Source organism: Triturus cristatus, chromosome 7 (genome assembly GCF_964204655.1).
Source record: "Triturus cristatus chromosome 7, aTriCri1.1, whole genome shotgun sequence".
Lineage (NCBI taxonomy): Eukaryota > Metazoa > Chordata > Amphibia > Caudata > Salamandridae > Triturus > Triturus cristatus.
Genome location: NC_140590.1, coordinates 1,833,336,009 through 1,833,354,774, shown reverse-complemented (window position 1 = coordinate 1,833,354,774; position 18,766 = coordinate 1,833,336,009). Strand labels below are relative to the sequence as shown.

Below are 18,766 nucleotides of genomic sequence, written 5' to 3'. Positions count from 1 at the left end.
AGAACAGTCATTTGTTTCACAGGCACCAAAAGAATCCCATCAACAAGACACAACCTGAAGAATAGTACTGCAAAGGGGAATGAAAAGTTTAATTCTCCTGAGAGTATCCAACAAAGGGAAAAAGGGAAACAAATCAGTGCCTACCCATTTTTTTCCCTTCACAAAAAACAGGTTCTGATGTCTCCTAAAACTATTTGAGGTCGAACTGCACAGGAGCAAAACAGGCGGCCAGATTCCCCAAACCACATGCAAATGCCATTCTTTCGCTTATTTTCTCCTTTCTACATGAGTCAAGGGACCATCCGAATTGGCTTTTGCTAATAAAAGAATGAAGGTTCTTCAGAAACGTTCTTTGGATTAAATGACTCTAAAATACCCTAAAGCAGGTAGAAATATTGGCCTTTGTCTTTCAAGCTTGGCTCCCATAAGACCTTTTCTATAAGAAGAGCTACATCAACAATTTCAGAAATGATTGAGAGATGCAAGAATACATTAACTAATGTTTATTTTTCTCAATAGGATGCCATTAGGGTCCTCTTAGCCCACGTGATCTCAGCGTTCAGTTGACAACATCTGATCGGTTAAGGATAGCGGCTGAGACCTGATGTTCGGGGAAGTTTGTCCTCTGCCTGTTCAACTTGCTCCATCCGGAAGGAGGTGCAGCAGCCCAACTTGCAGTGAGCGAGTCGGTCGTTGAGCATGCTAGCGGCCATGGAAGCCAAGCGGCAAAAGTCTTAAAGTGCTTACGACGCTGCGGGAGGAACCAGTGAGCTGCGGATTCGATTACCGGCAGTGGATTCCTGTGTGTTCCTGGAGTCGGAGGAGCAGCGGTTGAGCCCCGAGGCTAGGCGGAATCGGGCGGAGGAGGGAGACGAATGCCCTTGAAGTTGGACGGTGCGTCCCGCCCGCCTTGTTTCCCGCGCTGGTGTTCGGCCGCCCTGGAGCTGAGGCGCAGCCACAGAGCGGCGGTTTGCGGGCTCCTCCGGGTTGGCAGCGGCAGCGCCAGCATCGGGTGCTTTTTTCGGAGCAGCGGTTGCTGGCGGAGCGGGGAGTGTCGGTGGCGATATTTCCACGGAGTGGGCAGCTCCGGACCCCACATTTGCCACAGCAACACCAAAAGAATTAAAGGCACCTCCAGGTAGAGTGGAGGACGTATCTCCTGCCCATTTCCTGGAACTTCAAGTGCAAGCAAAGAAAACAGTGTGCAGATAGGCGCCAGAGAAGACGTTGGGGACAGTGGAGACCGAGGTAAATCGGGAGGTAAAACAGGAAAGAAAGGTAGGAAACGCGGGAGTGTGCCTGGAAACAAAAAAGTTAAAAGCAAAGCAAAAGGAGAGGAGAGTGGAGGGCTAGGAAATCAGTTGGAGGAGGGGGAGGTTCTGGAAGCCGTAACGGCAAAAAACATTCCTAGTGCCCCTAGTGCCTCTAGTCTGTCCAGTGAGTATCTGGGTTTTTAATATTGTCAGACCAAGGCCAGAAGTATAAAGGGAAGAGAGGCATGAGCAGGACAAGGCAGAGGTCATCAGCTTTGCAGCGGTCCTTTGGGGACTCCATACCTACTCTGTGGCAGGCAGATCGCCCGCATCTATTGCTGGAAGCTGAGAGCACTAAGGCCTGTTGTGAGGCACTGGGGCTGCACGGGTCATTGTAGGCAGCTGCAGACTCCCTGATAAACCAAGAGGTGCCCGAGGTCTATTGAGAGCAGGAGGAGAATCCAAGGGAAGCGCAGCGCCAGAGAAGGGACGACGAGTGCAGATTTGTAGACCCGAGGTGATACCAGACTACAGGCTCCAGGAGGCTCAGGGGCAGAGTGACCATCAGCGGCCCCTCCCTGCCTCCCGCACCGGACTTAAAAGAACCTCGCGATCCCCGCGTCGCGGGATCGCGCGCGGGACGCGCCGGGCGAAGCCCGGGCCAAGGGCGGGCCCGTCTTAGGCCATCAGGGGCCGGAAGAGGCCGGGCTGGGCCACCCCTCTGAGATACACGCTTATACAAGGTAACCAGTGTGAAAGTGCTTAACTGGTGTGTGACATGGCGAAAGGGAAAAGTTCCAAGGGAAAAACACCAGTTGGTGCGGGTGCCACTTTGGATTCATTTTTGATCAGGGCTACAAACTTACTAGAACATGAAATTGAATTAACTGAAAGGAGACTGTCTTTAGAACCTGGGTGTGTTCCATTGAGATGCCAGGGTTTTCCTGCCCCCCCCCTTAACTCCTCAAATAACTATCCAGGACTCCCCAGGTATCCCACGAGACTTACTTGGAAGTGAAGGCTTAATAACACAATTGACTCCAAGCACTGAAGAAACCAACCCAGCAATCGGTATCCACCAAAGTCCATCCTCCTCAATCGAGGCCATAACACCACCACCTAAGCCGAGAGCGACCAGAACTAGGAACACGTTGGCTGTCAATAATCCTATGCCCGCTAAAACGGCTTGTGCCACGAAAAAGAAGGTACCCTTAAAAAAATCCACTAAAAAGCTTCCTCAGCCTAAAGTAACTCTTACAACATCTAAGCTCGCTGTCCCTCACGTCATTAACCAGGCCTCAATATGGGACGATTTACTAAAGAAACTGGATTCCATTATAGACCCGATTATTGACAAACTGGCTAGCATTGAAGCAAGGATTACCAGGTTGGAGACCCTATTTGATAATGTTCCTGTACAGGCTCGGGGTAATCATATATCTGATGGTCCCTCAAACTGTTCTCAGCCATCTTTAACAGGAAATTCCCCCATGTTAAGTGCACAGGCAGCCCAACCCCTGGCTACAACAGTTATATCTTTGGAGCGCACGGAACCCATGAGGAGCGTAAACCATCCAAATGCTCCTAAATGCAGAGTAGATGGGCCTTGTGTACCAGACCAGCCGAAAACACCCAAAGTGATACCCACAATGAAGAATAGAGCCCAAACGCAGTCAACGTTCCACCTATCTCCTTCAGCAGCTCCCCTAGTGTTGGTACTGGCACAGGTACCTCCGTTGGAAGCTAACCAAAGAGAGTCCACTATCCATCTAATGGACAAATGTGCATACTGGATTGCGTCGAATCTCAATGCTCCTGACTGGGTATGCCACTCGCTTGTAGATGAGATCATTATGGCGAGAAGAGTTGATTGGGTGGGCACCCAGGAAAAGAAGGTAAAGGGGGACTGTGTGATCGTACATTTTTCGAACAGTAATGTCTTGCCTGTTCTCCTTAGAAATTTCTTTCCCCCCCAAAGGAGATCATATGAAATAGTGCCTTTATCATTTGATTATTTTTATAACAAACGTCATTTTAAAAATACGAGCCTAGCCAGGGTAACCAGTTCCATAGTACAGCCTAGCGCCTTAATCACGGCTAACCCATCCTGTGGTAATATGATACCGCTCTCCAATAGATTTGAAGTATTTTCCAATCTAGAAGAGTGCGACTGACTAGGGAAAAACCCTTTACTCACAAAACAAATCCCCACTAAACATAAGAAAGTAAACGCTAATGCCAGTGGGTCTTGTTTTAATACAGCTAGCTCAAACCATTTGTCAACTTATCGCACACTGTTTAGTTTCAATGAACCAGCATCAAGGGAAGAAATCATAAACGCACCCAATGTGGAGACTACGTCCACTAAATTACAATCTATTACTGCCCCCTGCTCAGACCTTAAAATCAGGATCCTATCTTGGAACATTGCTGGTATAAAAATGAAGTTAGACAATCCAGAGTGGTCCAAGTTTATATCAGAATATGATGTTGTATTATTCCAGGAGACCTGGTCACTTGACCCTATATTGTTTTCAGGGTTCTCGGTTTATAATGTACCAGCAACCAAGGGTAAGAGGGGCAGACCCTATGGAGGGCTCTCTCTATGGGTTGCGACTTATTTAGATTGTATCATCACTGAATTAGATTTCTTCTCATTGGATCTTCAAGGTCTGGTTCTTCTTTTTAAACCCAATTTTAAACTAATTTTTATCAATGTTTATTCACGTCCAATGAGCCTCTCTCAGGAATCCCCGATTTTTGACTTATTATCTACTTGTATTCTAGATCTGCCCAAACATGATAGATTAATAATTGCGGGCGACTTTAACTGTCAATATGAACCGCTTGTTGATCTCCCATATACATTATCTATTGAGGAGGATATCTGTAGTCTAATACCAGATCCCCAAATCCAGAAGGTAAGGGCCTGGACTCCATTGGTCATGCAAATTAATGCATTTGTTCTTATGCATTCCATGAGGGCCTGCAATGGCCGCCTAAAATCAGACCAGCCAGGGAAGCCAACCTTTAAGGTTAACCACTCTTCCCTAATAGACTACATTCTGGTGGAAGTATCTTTTTGGAACCGCATAGTTGATTTTTCTGTCATCTCTCGATATGACAGTGATCATGATGCATTGATGCTCGAGGTATTAATACCTGTTCCTCAAGTATCTCCCACTATAGGCCCAATGGTTGAACAGAACCTCCTTCTGGACAACAATAAAAGAAGAATTAGATGGGATTCAGTAAAACGTACCCCGGATAAAATGTTGGAACTTTACGGGTTGATTCTTCCGGCACTTCTTGAAACAGAAAGCTTATTCACCCCAATTCCGAGTGTCTGGGATTTAGAAGCGGTAGAATCTACTTACTTTCATCTCACCTCGGCTCTTAAAACTTTTTTTAATCCTTCCTCAAGTAAATCTAGGCCAAAATATTCTTCCAACTCGTGGTACACTAAAACATGCAGACAGGCCAAAACTGCTCTTATTGGTGCAATTAAATCAAAAAACAAGGTTAGATTGAGCTCCTCCAGGAGGGTCTACAATGAGACTATTAAAAAGGCAAAAAAAGCATGGGAACTTGAAAAATGGGAGGCCCTGAAATTAGCTCTTTCTAATAAAGATATGAGGGGCTTTTGGAAAATAGTCTCTAATGCAGGTAACAAGGACGAACGATCCCCAATTCTCCCGAACATTGCAGCATCTGTTTGAGAAGCTCATTTTAAGTCTCTGTACTCTACTGGAGATGACTTGATAGTTGTGGAGGGTTCCCTCCCATTAGTCCAATCTGAACCTATTGAGGAAATAACAGCTTTAGAAGTAGCGGGTGCTATTAAAACTCTTTCTAACTCTAAAGCACCTGGCCTCGATAAGATCCCTGGGGACTTGTATAAAGAAGAACCTTCCATCTGGGTACCATATTTATGGACCATATTTAACGCAATTATGAAAGGTATGAGTATCCCAGATACGTGGCTAGGAGCTGAAATATTTCCCATATTCAAAAAGGGATCACCATTGCTCCCTGTAAATTACAGGCCAATTAGCCTAATAGATGTTGCCCAAAAGTTGTTTGCAAGAATATTACTTAATCGTCTGCATTTATGGATGGAAGAGATGAACATTCTGAGTGACCTACAGGCGGGATTTAGGAAAAGGGTGTCAACTGTTGATCAACTTTTAAGGCTGCAACTACTATTTTGGAAGACAGTATCAGTGGAGGGTGGCAGTCTCTACCTGATATTTGTCGACCTGAAATCAGCCTTCGATATGGTTCCGAGAGCTAAACTTTGGGCTGTACTACATGAGATGGGAGTCCCCCCGGACCTATTAGCTATGATTATTAGATTGCATACTGGTAACTATGCTCAGGTCAGATATGGGAAGGCAGGCCAACTAACAGCACGCTTTCCAGTCGACAGAGGAGTCAGGCAGGGATGCGTACTAGCCCCTACCCTGTTCTGCCTATATGTTAATGCACTGGTATCTCATATCAACAGGACGGATAATGGTGACTCCCCTACACTCAATGGTAGAAAGGTTCCAGTTATGCTCTTTGCAGATGACACTTTATTGTTATCTAAATCCCCGATGGGTGCTCAACGCATTTTAGACAGTTTCTCAGCATTCTGTGTAGACCATGGGCTCGAAATAAACATTTCGAAAACCAAATATATGGTTTTTAATCCAGCTAGCTCAACACGATCTAATCCCACACTCAATGGAACGACCCTAGAAAAGGTTTCATTGTTTGAATATTTGGGAATTACACTTTCTGAGTCTTTTTCCTGGGCTCCTCAATTAGATAAAGCAGCTATGCGGCTTGCCCAACTCTCTGGAGCGATTCTAAGAACTTCTAGATACGCTACATACAAGGCTCCTGGCCCCGCCGCAGAAATCTATAAAATACAAGTGAGAAATGCAGCTTTATACGGGGCAGAATTGTGGGGCCACTCCCAGATGAAAAGTCTTTCTCTACTCGAGAACAAGTTTATTAGACTTTTATTGGGACTACCGCAAAGTACCCCTCTAATCCCATTACGTCTTGATCTGGCAATTCGACCAATAGACGAAGAAGCTGGCTTACGTCCTTTAACGTATTGGCGATGAGTGTGGCTCACTGAGGAGCTAAGACTTTATTGTAGTGATCTTGGCTCAATACTAGCACTATGCACTTCTAAGAAGTTTCCTTGGCTTGTCTATATCAAGGAAATGTGCTTTAAGATTGGCTTGTCTGAACTTTGGACTAATCCTGGTGTATTTTCTTCGACCCTTCCTCGTGTAAAACTGGTCCAGGCATATAGACAGTATAGGCTAAGTGTACTACAGGGAAGTAAAACACTCGGTAGTCTTTCAAGGCAATTTTTATCTATTAAAGACCAGTATATCTTTGAGCCTTTCCTGAATGAATTGTGTCCACCTTTGGCGAGGAAATTATACATTCAATTCAGGTTGGGCACCTTACCACTCAGGGATTTTACCAAGAACTGGTCAAAAAACGCAGAAACAACTTGCCCAGCCTGTGGAAGGTCGACTGAGTCCTTAATACATGTACTATTTCTCTGTGTCGCATATAGAGCTCCTAGGAAATACTGGCTTATTCCTTTATGTAAAAGTCTAGGATTCACAAGATGTATTGAAGCCCATCGCATCTTAGCTAGTGATACAAGAACTGTTGTAGTTTTTGCTGTTTCACGTTTTTTACAAGCAATGTGGATCAAGCGTCTTAGTTTCAAATAATGTCTTGCTCTTATTTATACTCTGTCTTTGTCCATTTTAAATTATTTGTTTTTTAATGTTTTTATTACCTGTCTAAATGTATTTTATGCAACTTTTATGATCTTTTGATCGAAATAAAGTTTACAAATGGTAATGGTTATAGATGCAAGAACAGCAGCGGTATCTTGCCGGATACTGCATGGACCTACCTCTGCAGGTATTCGTTAACAGGCCTTTCAAGCTGTGGCTTGGAAGGAGTATGTTATTCATTACTTGGTCATTGAACATTACAATCATCATTTACTGCTACCAATGGCATAGCACACGTCACAGCAAACATCATAGAACACGGCAATAGTATAGCACGCATCAAAGGAACTGAGATGATATCCCACCTTAGATCAATCTCGAATATATTGTGCAGGTTAAAGACTAACAATTCCTTTAGCATGATAGGGTATTTAGAATATTCAGAGACTTCCGGAGAGGCTACAGAATGATCTCAAGGCTAAATGTTCATCCCACTATGATTAAAAATTGTGTATTTGCTGCTTAAGAGTTTGAGCCAAATCTTGGGAAGGATCCAAAGAACATCCTTGAGTCAGACCTATAATTGTATCTGGATTCAGAGTTTATTGGCAACACAACCTGTCAAAGGCTGGGTATAAGAAACACAAATTGTTTTCTAGCAAAGAGAGCCAGAGAAAAGGGTGACAATTTCCTGTAGCCACGGTGATGACACTGCCTTGATTTCTCACAATAAAAATGAAGTAAAACGAGGAACAAGCTATGGCATAAAACACCTCCAGAAGAATTATGAAAAAGTTATCTGGAAAATGGAATATACAGAGACTGGAAATGATTCAGCAGGAAACACAGAAAGCAAGGGAAAATAATCTCCTAGAAAAAAATCTAAAGGGATAAATCTAGGTAAAGGGGGGACAATAAACCTAATGAATAAATACTTTCAGGAGATGTCGCATTTCAAGGATCCTCAGTCTACCTTCTGCTATTAAATTGGAAGATCAGCAAGTGATTCCACACTGCTTTGGAATCTCCATTGTGAATTGGGGAAAGGGCATAGGTGAAAAAGGAATCTCCCATCTTGGTTTGATGACAAAATGCATAGTGACTCCTTGCACTGCAGATTTTCTGTGATGGATTCCTGGCGAGAAGAAGAAATATAAAACCTGAAAAAAGAATATAGATTGATTATTAAAATAATCTACTAGGAAACACCTTAGGGCTTGATTTAGAGATTAGCAGATATTTAAAACTGATATCCCATGGAGGGCACTAGAGGGCGCACAGCAGGTTTGGTGGGCGATGCTGCAGTGACATTGTGTGCAGCATGGGAGAGGCATCGAGACGGCACGCTGCCCGAATTTCAGCACCTCTGCTTCATCGCCATTGCAGGCTTGCTGAAAACATGGCTGCCGCGTGACGCTATAGCAGTCCTGATTATAGCCCGGTAGGCGGAATTGCTGGGGAGACATTGCGTGGACCCTACCCGAGCTAGGAGACTGGTGTGTGCTGAGGCAGTCGAGGAGCTGAGGACTGGGAGCGGAGGCAGCGAGTGAGGAGGCCTACGCACTCGCCCCTCACATTACCAGAGTGCGGCGCTGAATACTTCGAGACAGCCGGAGGTTCTGAGCACTGTCTCCATTGGAGACTGGACGCGGATGCCGCTGGGAGAGAGATGAGGTGGCCCCAGAGCCTGGGGACATAAGTTAAGTGCATGTTGGGTTTGGCGGTGCAGCTGGGCTGTGCGGCCCACTGTAAACTAGAACTTCCCATGAGGCGATCCCCCTGTGCAGAAACAGGCAACTCCAGCTTGGCACTCAAGGTTTTGGGATGCAGACTGACCTAAACGCTACGCCACATGAGCGCCCGACTTCCATGAGCTGATTTACGGCACACTAGTCATCGATAGCCACCAAACCATCTCGTCTCTGGTCGTCCTGGGCTCTGAGGGGTTAAAGCTGGAGGCCCTTGCTGCTCGAGTCGTGGCGGGAGGCCCACATTGCTCCGCAGAGGGTGTCCGAGCTGGGCACAGAATCCAAGACGCGGCACGCTCGGTCCTAGCCCGGTTGTCATTGTGGTGACTCTAGATACAGCGGATTGGCCTGATCAAAAACATAGTGGTGAGTGGATCACACGACAATAGCGCTGTGCATTGCGGTGCGGTGAAAGGCCTGATTGATTGGCCATGCTCCTTCACTGCTTGTGTCTACCCTCCTGCTTACTGGGAGGCGGGCCGCTGAGTCAGCTCCTGTTACATGTTACCAGGACACTGCTGTGTTACCCAGAATGGGCAAATCAGACAAAAAATCAGCCTCACCTCACCTTAGAGTCCCGTAAGTCAGGCAAATTGCAGCACAGAGCCACATCGAACTCTGAACTAGATGCCCCTTTTGAGAGCCCTTCTACCCTTGAGGCCATGCTTCTTGCCATGCATAGCAGTCTGCAATCCATAGACAGCAAAATTGTTGCGCTAAACCTCAGAATAGACCATAAGTCAGCGAAGTTGGATAAGCATGGTGCCAGACTGGGGGATGCTGAAAAGCGGATCGCTGACGTGGAAGACAGTTTACGAAATGTTGCCTCTAAAACCCTTGACATGGAGAAGGTGCTCGCAGTGATTCAAGTGAAGAATGAAGACTTGGAGGCCAGGTCCCGGCATAATAATCTCCGAATTCCTGGCCTGCCAGAATCAACCAACACTGGGAAACTGGAGACCTATGTCGAAGAAATGCTCCTGGAGATCTTCGGACCTGAGAATCTATCTGTGATACTGATTTTTGAGAGAGCCCAACGAACCCTGGCCGCTCGCCCGCCCTCGGGGGCCCATCGGAGGCCAATTATTGCCCCTTTGTTAAGATATAGGGATCTAGACTCGGTACTGAGGCTCTCCCAGGAGAAAGGAGCAATAACGTTTCAAGGGAATAACTTGGAGTTCTATCCCGTCTTTACTGCATCGGTTCAGGCGGCTCAGAAGGAGTTTCAACCTGTGAAAAAACTACTGATGGCTGGGAATACTCCATACACAATGCTGTACCAGGCCCGGTTACGCATCGGCACTGAGGGCAAGGCCAGAATTTAAACTACTCCCAAATCAGCTATGTGCTACGCAAAATCGCTTAAACAAACCAGGCGGGAACCCTTAGGAATGCCAGAGGAGGATGAGGACTGATAGGTCGACAGCCTGCATGGTGCCCTATGTCTGCTGGACCCTATTTGGTATTTCAGTATGGCAGTGTCAACTAGACGAGGTCTACCTATGGGTTTCAGTGCATGTACAGATTGTTTGAGCGTTATTATCTCTGTCTGCCTCATTGGCGCGTAACTGTACACAAATATGCAAGCTTGGTATTCTATTGTTGATATATGTTACATTTACAATTGCACTCCTGTGCATAGATATACAATGACTTAGCTAGATCTCGGTGTAGTTTGGCCACCTCCCTTTACATCTGAGAGGTTAATTGCACTCTAGTGCCCCCACATGGGTGTACCCCAAATTTACTTGTGAAACTTGCTCCTTAAATGGGATTTGTTTTTTTGTTTCAGGGTTGGCTTTGGCAAGCTGCAGTTGCTGAAGTGGGTGGGGGAGGGTTAATTGCTTTTGTTTCGAAGCAGGTGCAGTACGTGTTGCATGTGTCAGTAGATCCAATGTTCAGAAATGTTAAAATTGTCTACAAGCATTACAACAGATGGCTATGAATAGATACACTTAAACTCCGGTGGTTCTATTAAATAGTTAACTTGGAATGTGCGGGCATTAAATAACCCTAAAAAAATCCATAAGGTGGAAGCGTACTTAGATCAGCATGATATCCAGGTGGCTTTCTTACGGGAAACACACCTTACCAATCACACAGAACAGAAGGTGGGAACACGTTGGGCGCGATCAGGGTTGCATCTTCATATTCTGCAAATTCAGGTGGGGTGTTAATATTGATAAGGTGGGGAACTCCATTTACACTGACTCACTCTGAAACAGAAGAGCAAGGGAGGGTGCTTCTTCTACAGGGCTTTCTTGGTGGCACGAGGCTTCTATTCATAAACGTGTATGGCCCCAACGTGGATAACCCCGCATTTTACAATGATATCTGGAGGTGAATAGCGGCATTGCCCTCTGCTGCAGTAATCTGGGGCGGTGATCTTAATGTTTACTTGGACCCACAGTTGGATAGATCTGCCAGTACTTTACAGCAAGGCAAATTGGACACACAGATGATTAATAAAATAATGGCGGTGGAAGGCCTAGTGGATGAAAGACGGAGCAGCAATCCTGCTGGTAGGGAGGGTACATTGGTATCTACTGTGTATGGACCGTGGTCTAGATTAGATGATTGGTTACTGTCCAAGGAGGTCAGTGCATGGATCATGACGGTCCGACATCTTGCTAGGATACTCTCTGACGTCTCCCCTGTGCTACTGGGACTGACTGTGCCATCCTTCTAGAAACCAGCTTCCCAATGGAGTCTTCAGCCGACTGAATTATTGGATCAAGTGTTCTGTGTCAAGATTGGGGAGGCTATTGCTCATTTTTTTCTGAAAATGAGGGCACAGTTGAGGGCCTTGGGACACTGTGGGAGGCTTTCAATGTTACAATTCATGGGGAATGCATTGGGGCCCAGACGGGGGTCATTACGGTCCAGATTGCGCACATTAGAGGATAAGATAAGGGAGCTGGAATGTGCATACATACGGATGCCAGATCCTGCACTGCTGGCCCAAACTAGGGATCTCATTTCTAAATATGATGGCACTTCAGCTCAAGAGACGCAGCATAGATCTAGGAGGTGGGTAGCGAGGCAGTATGGCGAGGGAGGCAGGCCTAGCCACTCTCTGGTTGAAAAACTCTGATCGTCGACAAGTCCAAATCACATCGTAGAAATGCTTGCTGTAGATTCAGAGACACATTATACAACCCAGAATATTAGTCAAGTGCTCATGAGGTTTAACTCTGAACTATATGGGCCGTAATGCCAGTGGAGGAATCCGGCATCACACGTTATTTAGATGATATTGCATTGGGACAGCTATCCCCTGGACAACGTGAGTACCTCACGCAATCTGGGATGGTTGAGGATGTCAAAGAGGCTACAATGTCGCTACCCAGTGGTAAAGCTGCCGTTCTTGATGGCTTGCCAAGCAAATTTTATAAGGCATATGTAGACATTCTGGCCCCCCGGCTACTGGAGGTATATGCTGAAGCTTACGAGGCAGGTATTCTCCCCCCCCTCTCTCCAGGAAGCCTTAATAGTCACAATGTTACAACCTGACAAATCAGCTAAGAGGTGTGAGTCATATCGGCCCCTCGCTATGATAAATATAGACACTAAAATACTTACCAAAATTATCGCTAATAGACTGCAACCTCTACATCCCAATCTGGTGCTACCTGATCAGTCTTGGGTCAAACCCAAATGATCCACAACACATAATTTGCGCACAATATTTGCTGTGTTAAATCACCTAAACCCTGAGCTTCCAGCGGCAGCCGCACTACTAGATGCGGCCAAAGCCTTTGATTACCTGCGATGGGATTTTATGTTTGTGGTGCTGGAGAGTCTGGGAATGCCATTGTTCTTCCTGAAATGGGTGTATTTGCTGTATAATAGCCCTGCTGCCAGAATACCTGTCAATGGAGTGGTATCAGACCCAATAAATATCCACAGAGGCACTAGACAGGGATGCCCTTCATCCCTGATGCTGTTCTCTTTGGCGTTGGAGCCCCTGGCATGCAAAATACGATAGAGGCATGCAGCTGCGGTGCTGGGTTTCAGGAAGAGCCCGCTAGCAATTTTATTGTATGTGGATGACATGTTATTGTATGTCAGGGAACCTGCGCTCCATCTGGTGCCTTTGCTAAGGGTTAATGTGTGCTGCGAGAGATTCTCTGGACTGGGCATAAACTGGAGTCTATGGTATTCCTCCTCACAGATGACACTAGGCCAAGTGGAGCTGGAGTTTCTGCTAAGTTGGCCCCATGAACCTGTACGCTACCTGGGTGTGTGAGTGCATAGACACCCTGACACCGTGATCAGTATGAACTATGGCCAGGTGATTGCCAAACTGAGTGAACAGGTTGCTAGATGGACCCAACTCCCTCTGTCGTTAGCTGATAGAATAGCTATCACTAAGATGACTGCTCTTCCCAAACTGTTATATTTATTTGTGAATATTCCCTGAATCCTTGACAGGGCTACTTTTCAGGCTATTCAGTCGTGTTTACTTGGGTTGGTGTGGGCAAGATGCTAGTGCTGCCATTTGAATGTGGGGGTTTTAAAGCCCCGGACACGCGCTTATATTACCTTTGTGCAAAAGCGCAATTTGTGCGCTATTGGTACTTTCCCATTGCTACCTCCCACACCTTGCAGTAGAGGCTGCTAATCCATATCCAACCCCACTAACTGCCATGGTGTTACGTTGAGGAACAAGAATGAGTGCGACACAGTTGCATGCAATGTCAATGCGTGGAGAGCTCTAGGAACTCGTGCTGGAGTTGAGAACTTATATGCACCAGCTATGCCGATCTTTGCGTACCCCGGCATCTCAGTGACACACGAGAAGAGGACATTAAGTATAATCGTGGGTGCATCTATTACAAAAATAGGGGACATGTACCCTGATGGTAAATTTTTATCATTAAATGCATTTACGACTGGAACTCTGTGTACAACTATGCAGGGTTTTATTTACACCAGGCTGCGTATTGCCGTAAGGGCGCTTGACTCAGGATTCCCAGAGGATCCAAAAATGCTGAAAGATTTACAAATAGCGATATCAGTGGGGGATTCAACTTGTCTTATTACTAGGCTATACAATGCTTCTCACAGGGAAGAGGAGGAACAGGGCTCCACCTCTTTTGCTAACTGGAATGAGCAGTTGGACAGGCTATTGGCCTGGTAGGACTGGTTGGAATGCTGCGGGATGACTGGTCGCCTCACAGCGAAATGTAGTTTTCTTATAATCCATTTCAAGCACCAAATGTATTATAGGACGATGAGGTTGAAGAGATATGGGTTGGGTGAAGATGCTAAGTGCTCAAGATGTGGGGTGGATGAGCCAGACTTTGTGCATCTCGCCTGGACGTGCGACCCCATCAACAGTTTTAGGACAAATGTTACTTGTACACTTACGGTGACCATGGGCGAAACTGTGGAATGCTCGCCTGAGATTTGCCTATTAGGATTAGTAAAAAAATTAAAGCCCTGTAATAGGTGAATTGTCGCTGTCACTGTGCTACTGGCAAAACATTTAGAGGCATATTATCAAGCACGGCGTTAAAATTATCGCCGCTTTAGTGGCAAAAAACTGCAGCCAAAGCGGCGATAATGGGCTTGATAATATGCCGCAGAGAATTCCAATAGAAGCCCATGTTGACACCAGAACATGGGCTTCTATGGGAATTCTCAAGGGCATATTATCAAGCCCATTATCGCCGCTTTAGTGGCAGTTTTCTGCCGCTAAAGCAGCGATAATTTTAACTCCGTGTCTTGATAATATGCCCCTCAGTTGCTAAACATTGGGCTGGGAAAACTGTGCCAAAAAAGACACAATGGTTGAGAGAACTTGTGTATTGTAAAGAACAGTTAGCCACATAGGCAAAAGAACTACCCGAAGCCTCTAGACCAAAAGACTTTTGCACCGCGTTGACATGCTATTTGCTGAAAAATCCAAATGTAATATAGAGTCCTAATCTCTGTATGATTAATGCTGGAGCGTATTTATTGTTTCACTATTGATATTTCACATGTCAGATAATAACCTATGACTCAATGTGTAATGACGCACTGCACTGGTACTGTAATGTTTCTTCTTTTTATTTTTTCTTTCGTGGGAGTTATGGTTCTCTTTTGTTTTTATGAATAGTTGCCTCATTATATACTTGCTATAATTTGCTATACGCTATTGAGAAAAATTCGTTATTCCTGCGCAAATGGTATATTGGATAACTTGTATCGCTGTAATTGGATTGTATCGTGTATCCACCGAACTTGAATTTAAAAAAAACACTGATATCCCATTCGCCTTATTGCAAGTTCATTTTATGCTACTGTACTTGTAATAAGGGGGATGTGATGCCCATCACATTTGTGTCTCTAAATCAGGCTCTTCTTTCCTTGGATCCCTAAGAACAGCCAAGATGTCGACTGGTCAGCTGCAAACAACAGACTGCTGCCTGCAAGAAAACAGGGTTACCCCGAAACCGGTCCTAGGATGCTTGTTTCCGGTCCAGGGAGGACCTGGCTTGGCAGTTCGGGCTGGACTGTTCCCATGAGGCACAGGGTCAAGACTCATTTGCATATGGCTGAGTCTAAACTGGGGTGACATGGTGAGCAAAGCAATAATGGATTTAACCCCGATCTCTTGACTAGGGGTGAATGTTTGATTTGTTTTACATTCCATCCATCATTTGAGTGTCTTTTGCAAAAAAGAAGGAGCAGATGTCAGAGCAGGAGTGGTGTTTAAAGATAAGCGGGAGCAGCAGAAAAGAAAGCTTCCTTTGTCTGTGAAAGCAAGTTGACCAAATCCTGTTGTTATGTCAGCTTGATCAGGCATCTTAACATTTATTTTTTGGGCACTGACTAGTATTTTTGACCTGTCTTACACAGATACACTGTTAAACCATTTTAGATACTTTCAATTCAAACTAGGCAATGTGATTTCTAAATAGTTTCTATCACCCTGCTTCTTCAAGCCAGGTAAAGATGATTAAACAATAACACTATTTTATAGAATGTGTTTTGCAATGGTTTATAATTGTGGTCAAACCTGACCTTGACTTTTATATTGTGACACTATTCTATACTCGTATAATTTTTGCCAAAGTAATTCTGGAGAGACTGAAAGAATGGACAGAAGGTAAACAAGTGGGAGGAATTCAAGGAGGGTCACTCAATGATTGATCACTGCATTGTGCTCTGGTCCATCGCGCGAAAGTCCATTGACCAGAGAGGAAGTTTCTTTTGCTGCTTTGTGGACTTCCGCGCAGCATTTGATTTGGTGGACCGTGGGACACTGTGGGAGACGTCGATTGGCTTTGATATCCCTAGAGACTTACTTAGTTTATTTACAAGTATTACACACTCACAACTGGGCACAGGTAATCTTGGACACAGTGGGATGTCTATCTCAGAAGATCGAAATTGGAAATGGATTGCAACAAGGTGTGTAGTGGCCCCTCTCCTTTCTTCATATTTATTGCGGACCTACCCGTGGTTCTGAGTAAAGAAAGGGGGGCCAGCCCAAAGGTCGATGGGAGACACATTGCATGTCTTTTATATGCGGATGATTTGGTTATAATAGATCAAACCGAGATTGGGTTGCAAAGAAAGTTGAATAGATTTAATGAATACTGTGGGCTTAAAAAACTGGCAGTTAATATGGATAAAACAAAGATTCTAAAGATGGGAAGAAGGAAATCAAGGTTTAACTGTTTTTTTGGCTCCACAAAGTTAGAAATAGTGGATGAATATAGATATCTGGGAATGTGTTTCCAGAAAAATCTGAACTGGGCCACCCACCTTGAAGCATTAAAAGTACGCACATCAGCTTTGGTCAGTGGCCTAAAGAAATTCAACGGAGTCTATGGGGAAGAGTCGGACAGACCAGTTTTAAAGGCTTATGTAGCCATGGCCCCACACCAATTTCTTTATGGGGCTGAACTATTATATCTGAGTGGTAGATGTGGCTGGGATGTTGGGGAAGGAAAAGCCCTGAAAAACCTATTCTCGCTGCCTAAGAACGCAATGGTGCAGGCGGTGAGGCTCGAAACAGGCATTACTTTATGGAGCATAACAGCCAGTACGGCCCTAGGCAGATTTTGGCAGCGTCAGGCATTAGAAGATGACTATAAAGTTTCCCAATAGTGCAGAAACGAGATCTTGAAGAGAGATTTATCATGGGCTAAAGGGGTTAGAGACTGTATTATTAAAGCAAGTAGAGTGTTCAGTCTCAAAATTTGCCCCTTGACATTACAAATTGAAGTTGAGAGGAGGGAAGCCAGGTGACTGGGAAAAGAATTATCTCATGCCCAGGACCAGGAGTACCTCATGAGGAAAAAATCGGTATGCTTTACAGCCTCGTCGTGGCAAAATGCTGCTCATTTTCCCTATATCGATAGGTTACCCTGTCGATGCCTGAGAAGAGAAGTATTAAGGCTGAGAATCGGTGTCAACCCTTGCTATCAGAACAATGAGTCACAAAGAGTAATGATTGGTAGCAATAGGAAGTGCAACTGTATCCTGGGGACAACATGTGATATTTTACACATTTTTTTGGATTGTTATTTGGTTTTAGGGTTACGGCAGGAGATTTTACTTCCAATTTTTAAAAGTATAGTACAACAAATAGGACACAGGCAGCAGAACTTTTAACTGAAATGAAGAATTTTGATACAGTCTGTGCCCTGGAGAGGTTTATGCAAAGAGCAAAAGAAAACTTGAAATGTGTCTAGTATCAATATGCCCTCCTGTTCGCACAGCTTGAGATAAGACATATGATTCAAAGGAAGGTTTAAGGATGTTAATCCAAAATCGTAAACTGATATATTAATTGTCTGTGCCTGGGGGGAATTTATATAAAAGTCAAAGAAACCCGACTAGAGTTCATGATGGAAGGCTTGTCTCATGGTATGTAAAGTGAAGTACTAGGTCTGAACTATGGTACAGGCTTTTAAATGATGAATTTTAAGATGATGAGTCTACGTAAAAATGCTATGATTGTATATATTGTATTTATGTTGATTTTATATGTTTAAGGACTGTGGAGTCCAAATAAACTTTGGCTTGTCTTGAACTTGTTCACCTTTTAAGGCTTCTAGCACTACATCAAAACCCAGACTGGTAACACACAGCAGACAGATGGTATATATTGGTAAGTGAAATGTCTTCTATTTTGTTTTTGGGTCTATCCACTTTATTTGTTACTGACCGGGCAAGTATATGTTTCTTGTCACTCATCCCTATTTTCATCCTGGTTGATATGTAATGTGATTGTTGAGTAAATTATATATAGTCTTACAAAATTGCTGTTAGACTTGGCAATGTAAGAGGAACACAATAAGCCATATGTTAGACCTCATCAAGGATGTCCTTGGGCCCAACTACCCCTCTTGTTACCTCCAGTAAGTCCCACACACTGGGATTGCAAAGATGTCTTCGGAGGCCATGGCCCCCTTTCTCTACTACTCTGCAAACGTGCCTCGTGGCAGACTATAGGATGGGGGATGAAGTCTAATTTAGTCCTAAGGGAGTTTGGGGGGTCAAGAATCCCTCCTGGTACCTCCTGTAAGTCCTACGCAGCAGAATTCCTAAGCATTGGTTGGACGCCCAGCACCCTTTCTCCACCACTCTGAACATGCGACTACTAGTTAAAGTAGCATATTTCTGCACCTCTGACTTAGAGGTATTTTTAATCCCCCTGCCCTATTATGTACTTGGGCCTTACCGAGGAGGTCATGCTAATCACAGGGCACCCTAACGCACAGTGTTCCCTAGTGTATGTAGGTGTTTTCACTGTATTCTAAGTGTCTTTCAGCATAGCAATGGCTCTAGGACTGGTTAGTCAGAGTCAGTTACCACCAGTACCCATCTGAAAAAGTTGTGGGCACAGGATGATTTTGCAACAAGGTCTCTTTCTGCTCCTCTGTTGGTTCTTTCTGCACATGTCATGCTTCTTCCTGCACTTTTCTTCATCTTTGTGGACTTCTGTTGCTTCTTTCTGCACTTCTTTCTTCACATGTCCTACCTCTATAGGCATAGTTAGAAACTA

The 18,766-nt window shown here is 44.8% G+C and overlaps 1 protein-coding gene and 1 gene segment (V, D, J or C); one reads left to right on the top strand and one right to left on the bottom strand.

Annotated features, from left to right (window-relative positions):
- The window catches only part of LOC146813330 (T cell receptor beta constant 2-like), a 934,578-nt gene that overhangs the window by 254,351 nt on the left and 661,461 nt on the right, over window positions 1–18,766 (bottom strand).
- Window positions 503–17,702, top strand: LOC146813341 (uncharacterized). 2 transcript variants are annotated; one of them, XR_014966969.1, is made up of 2 exons: window positions 503–3,148; window positions 15,034–17,702. XR_014966969.1 is itself a non-coding variant. In XM_085620152.1 (2 exons), the coding sequence occupies exons 1-2, from the start codon at window positions 2,423–2,425 to the stop codon at window positions 15,320–15,322; spliced, it is 921 nt and encodes a 306-aa protein (XP_085476278.1). In that variant the 5' UTR covers window positions 503–2,422; the 3' UTR covers window positions 15,323–17,702. The 2 variants fall into 2 exon arrangements, 1 of the variants encoding a protein (XP_085476278.1); XM_085620152.1 differs by having other exon boundaries at window positions 15,128–17,702.

Excerpts from the sequence above, each read along its gene's own strand:
- LOC146813341 (XM_085620152.1), top strand. The coding sequence starts at position 2,423 with ATGCCCGCTAAAACGGCTTGTGCCACGAAAAAGAAGGTACCCTTAAAA. Across the intron at positions 3,149-15,127 it reads TGGGCACCCAGGAAAAGAAG|AACAGCCAAGATGTCGACTG; the intron begins GTAAAGGGGGAC and ends TGGATCCCTAAG.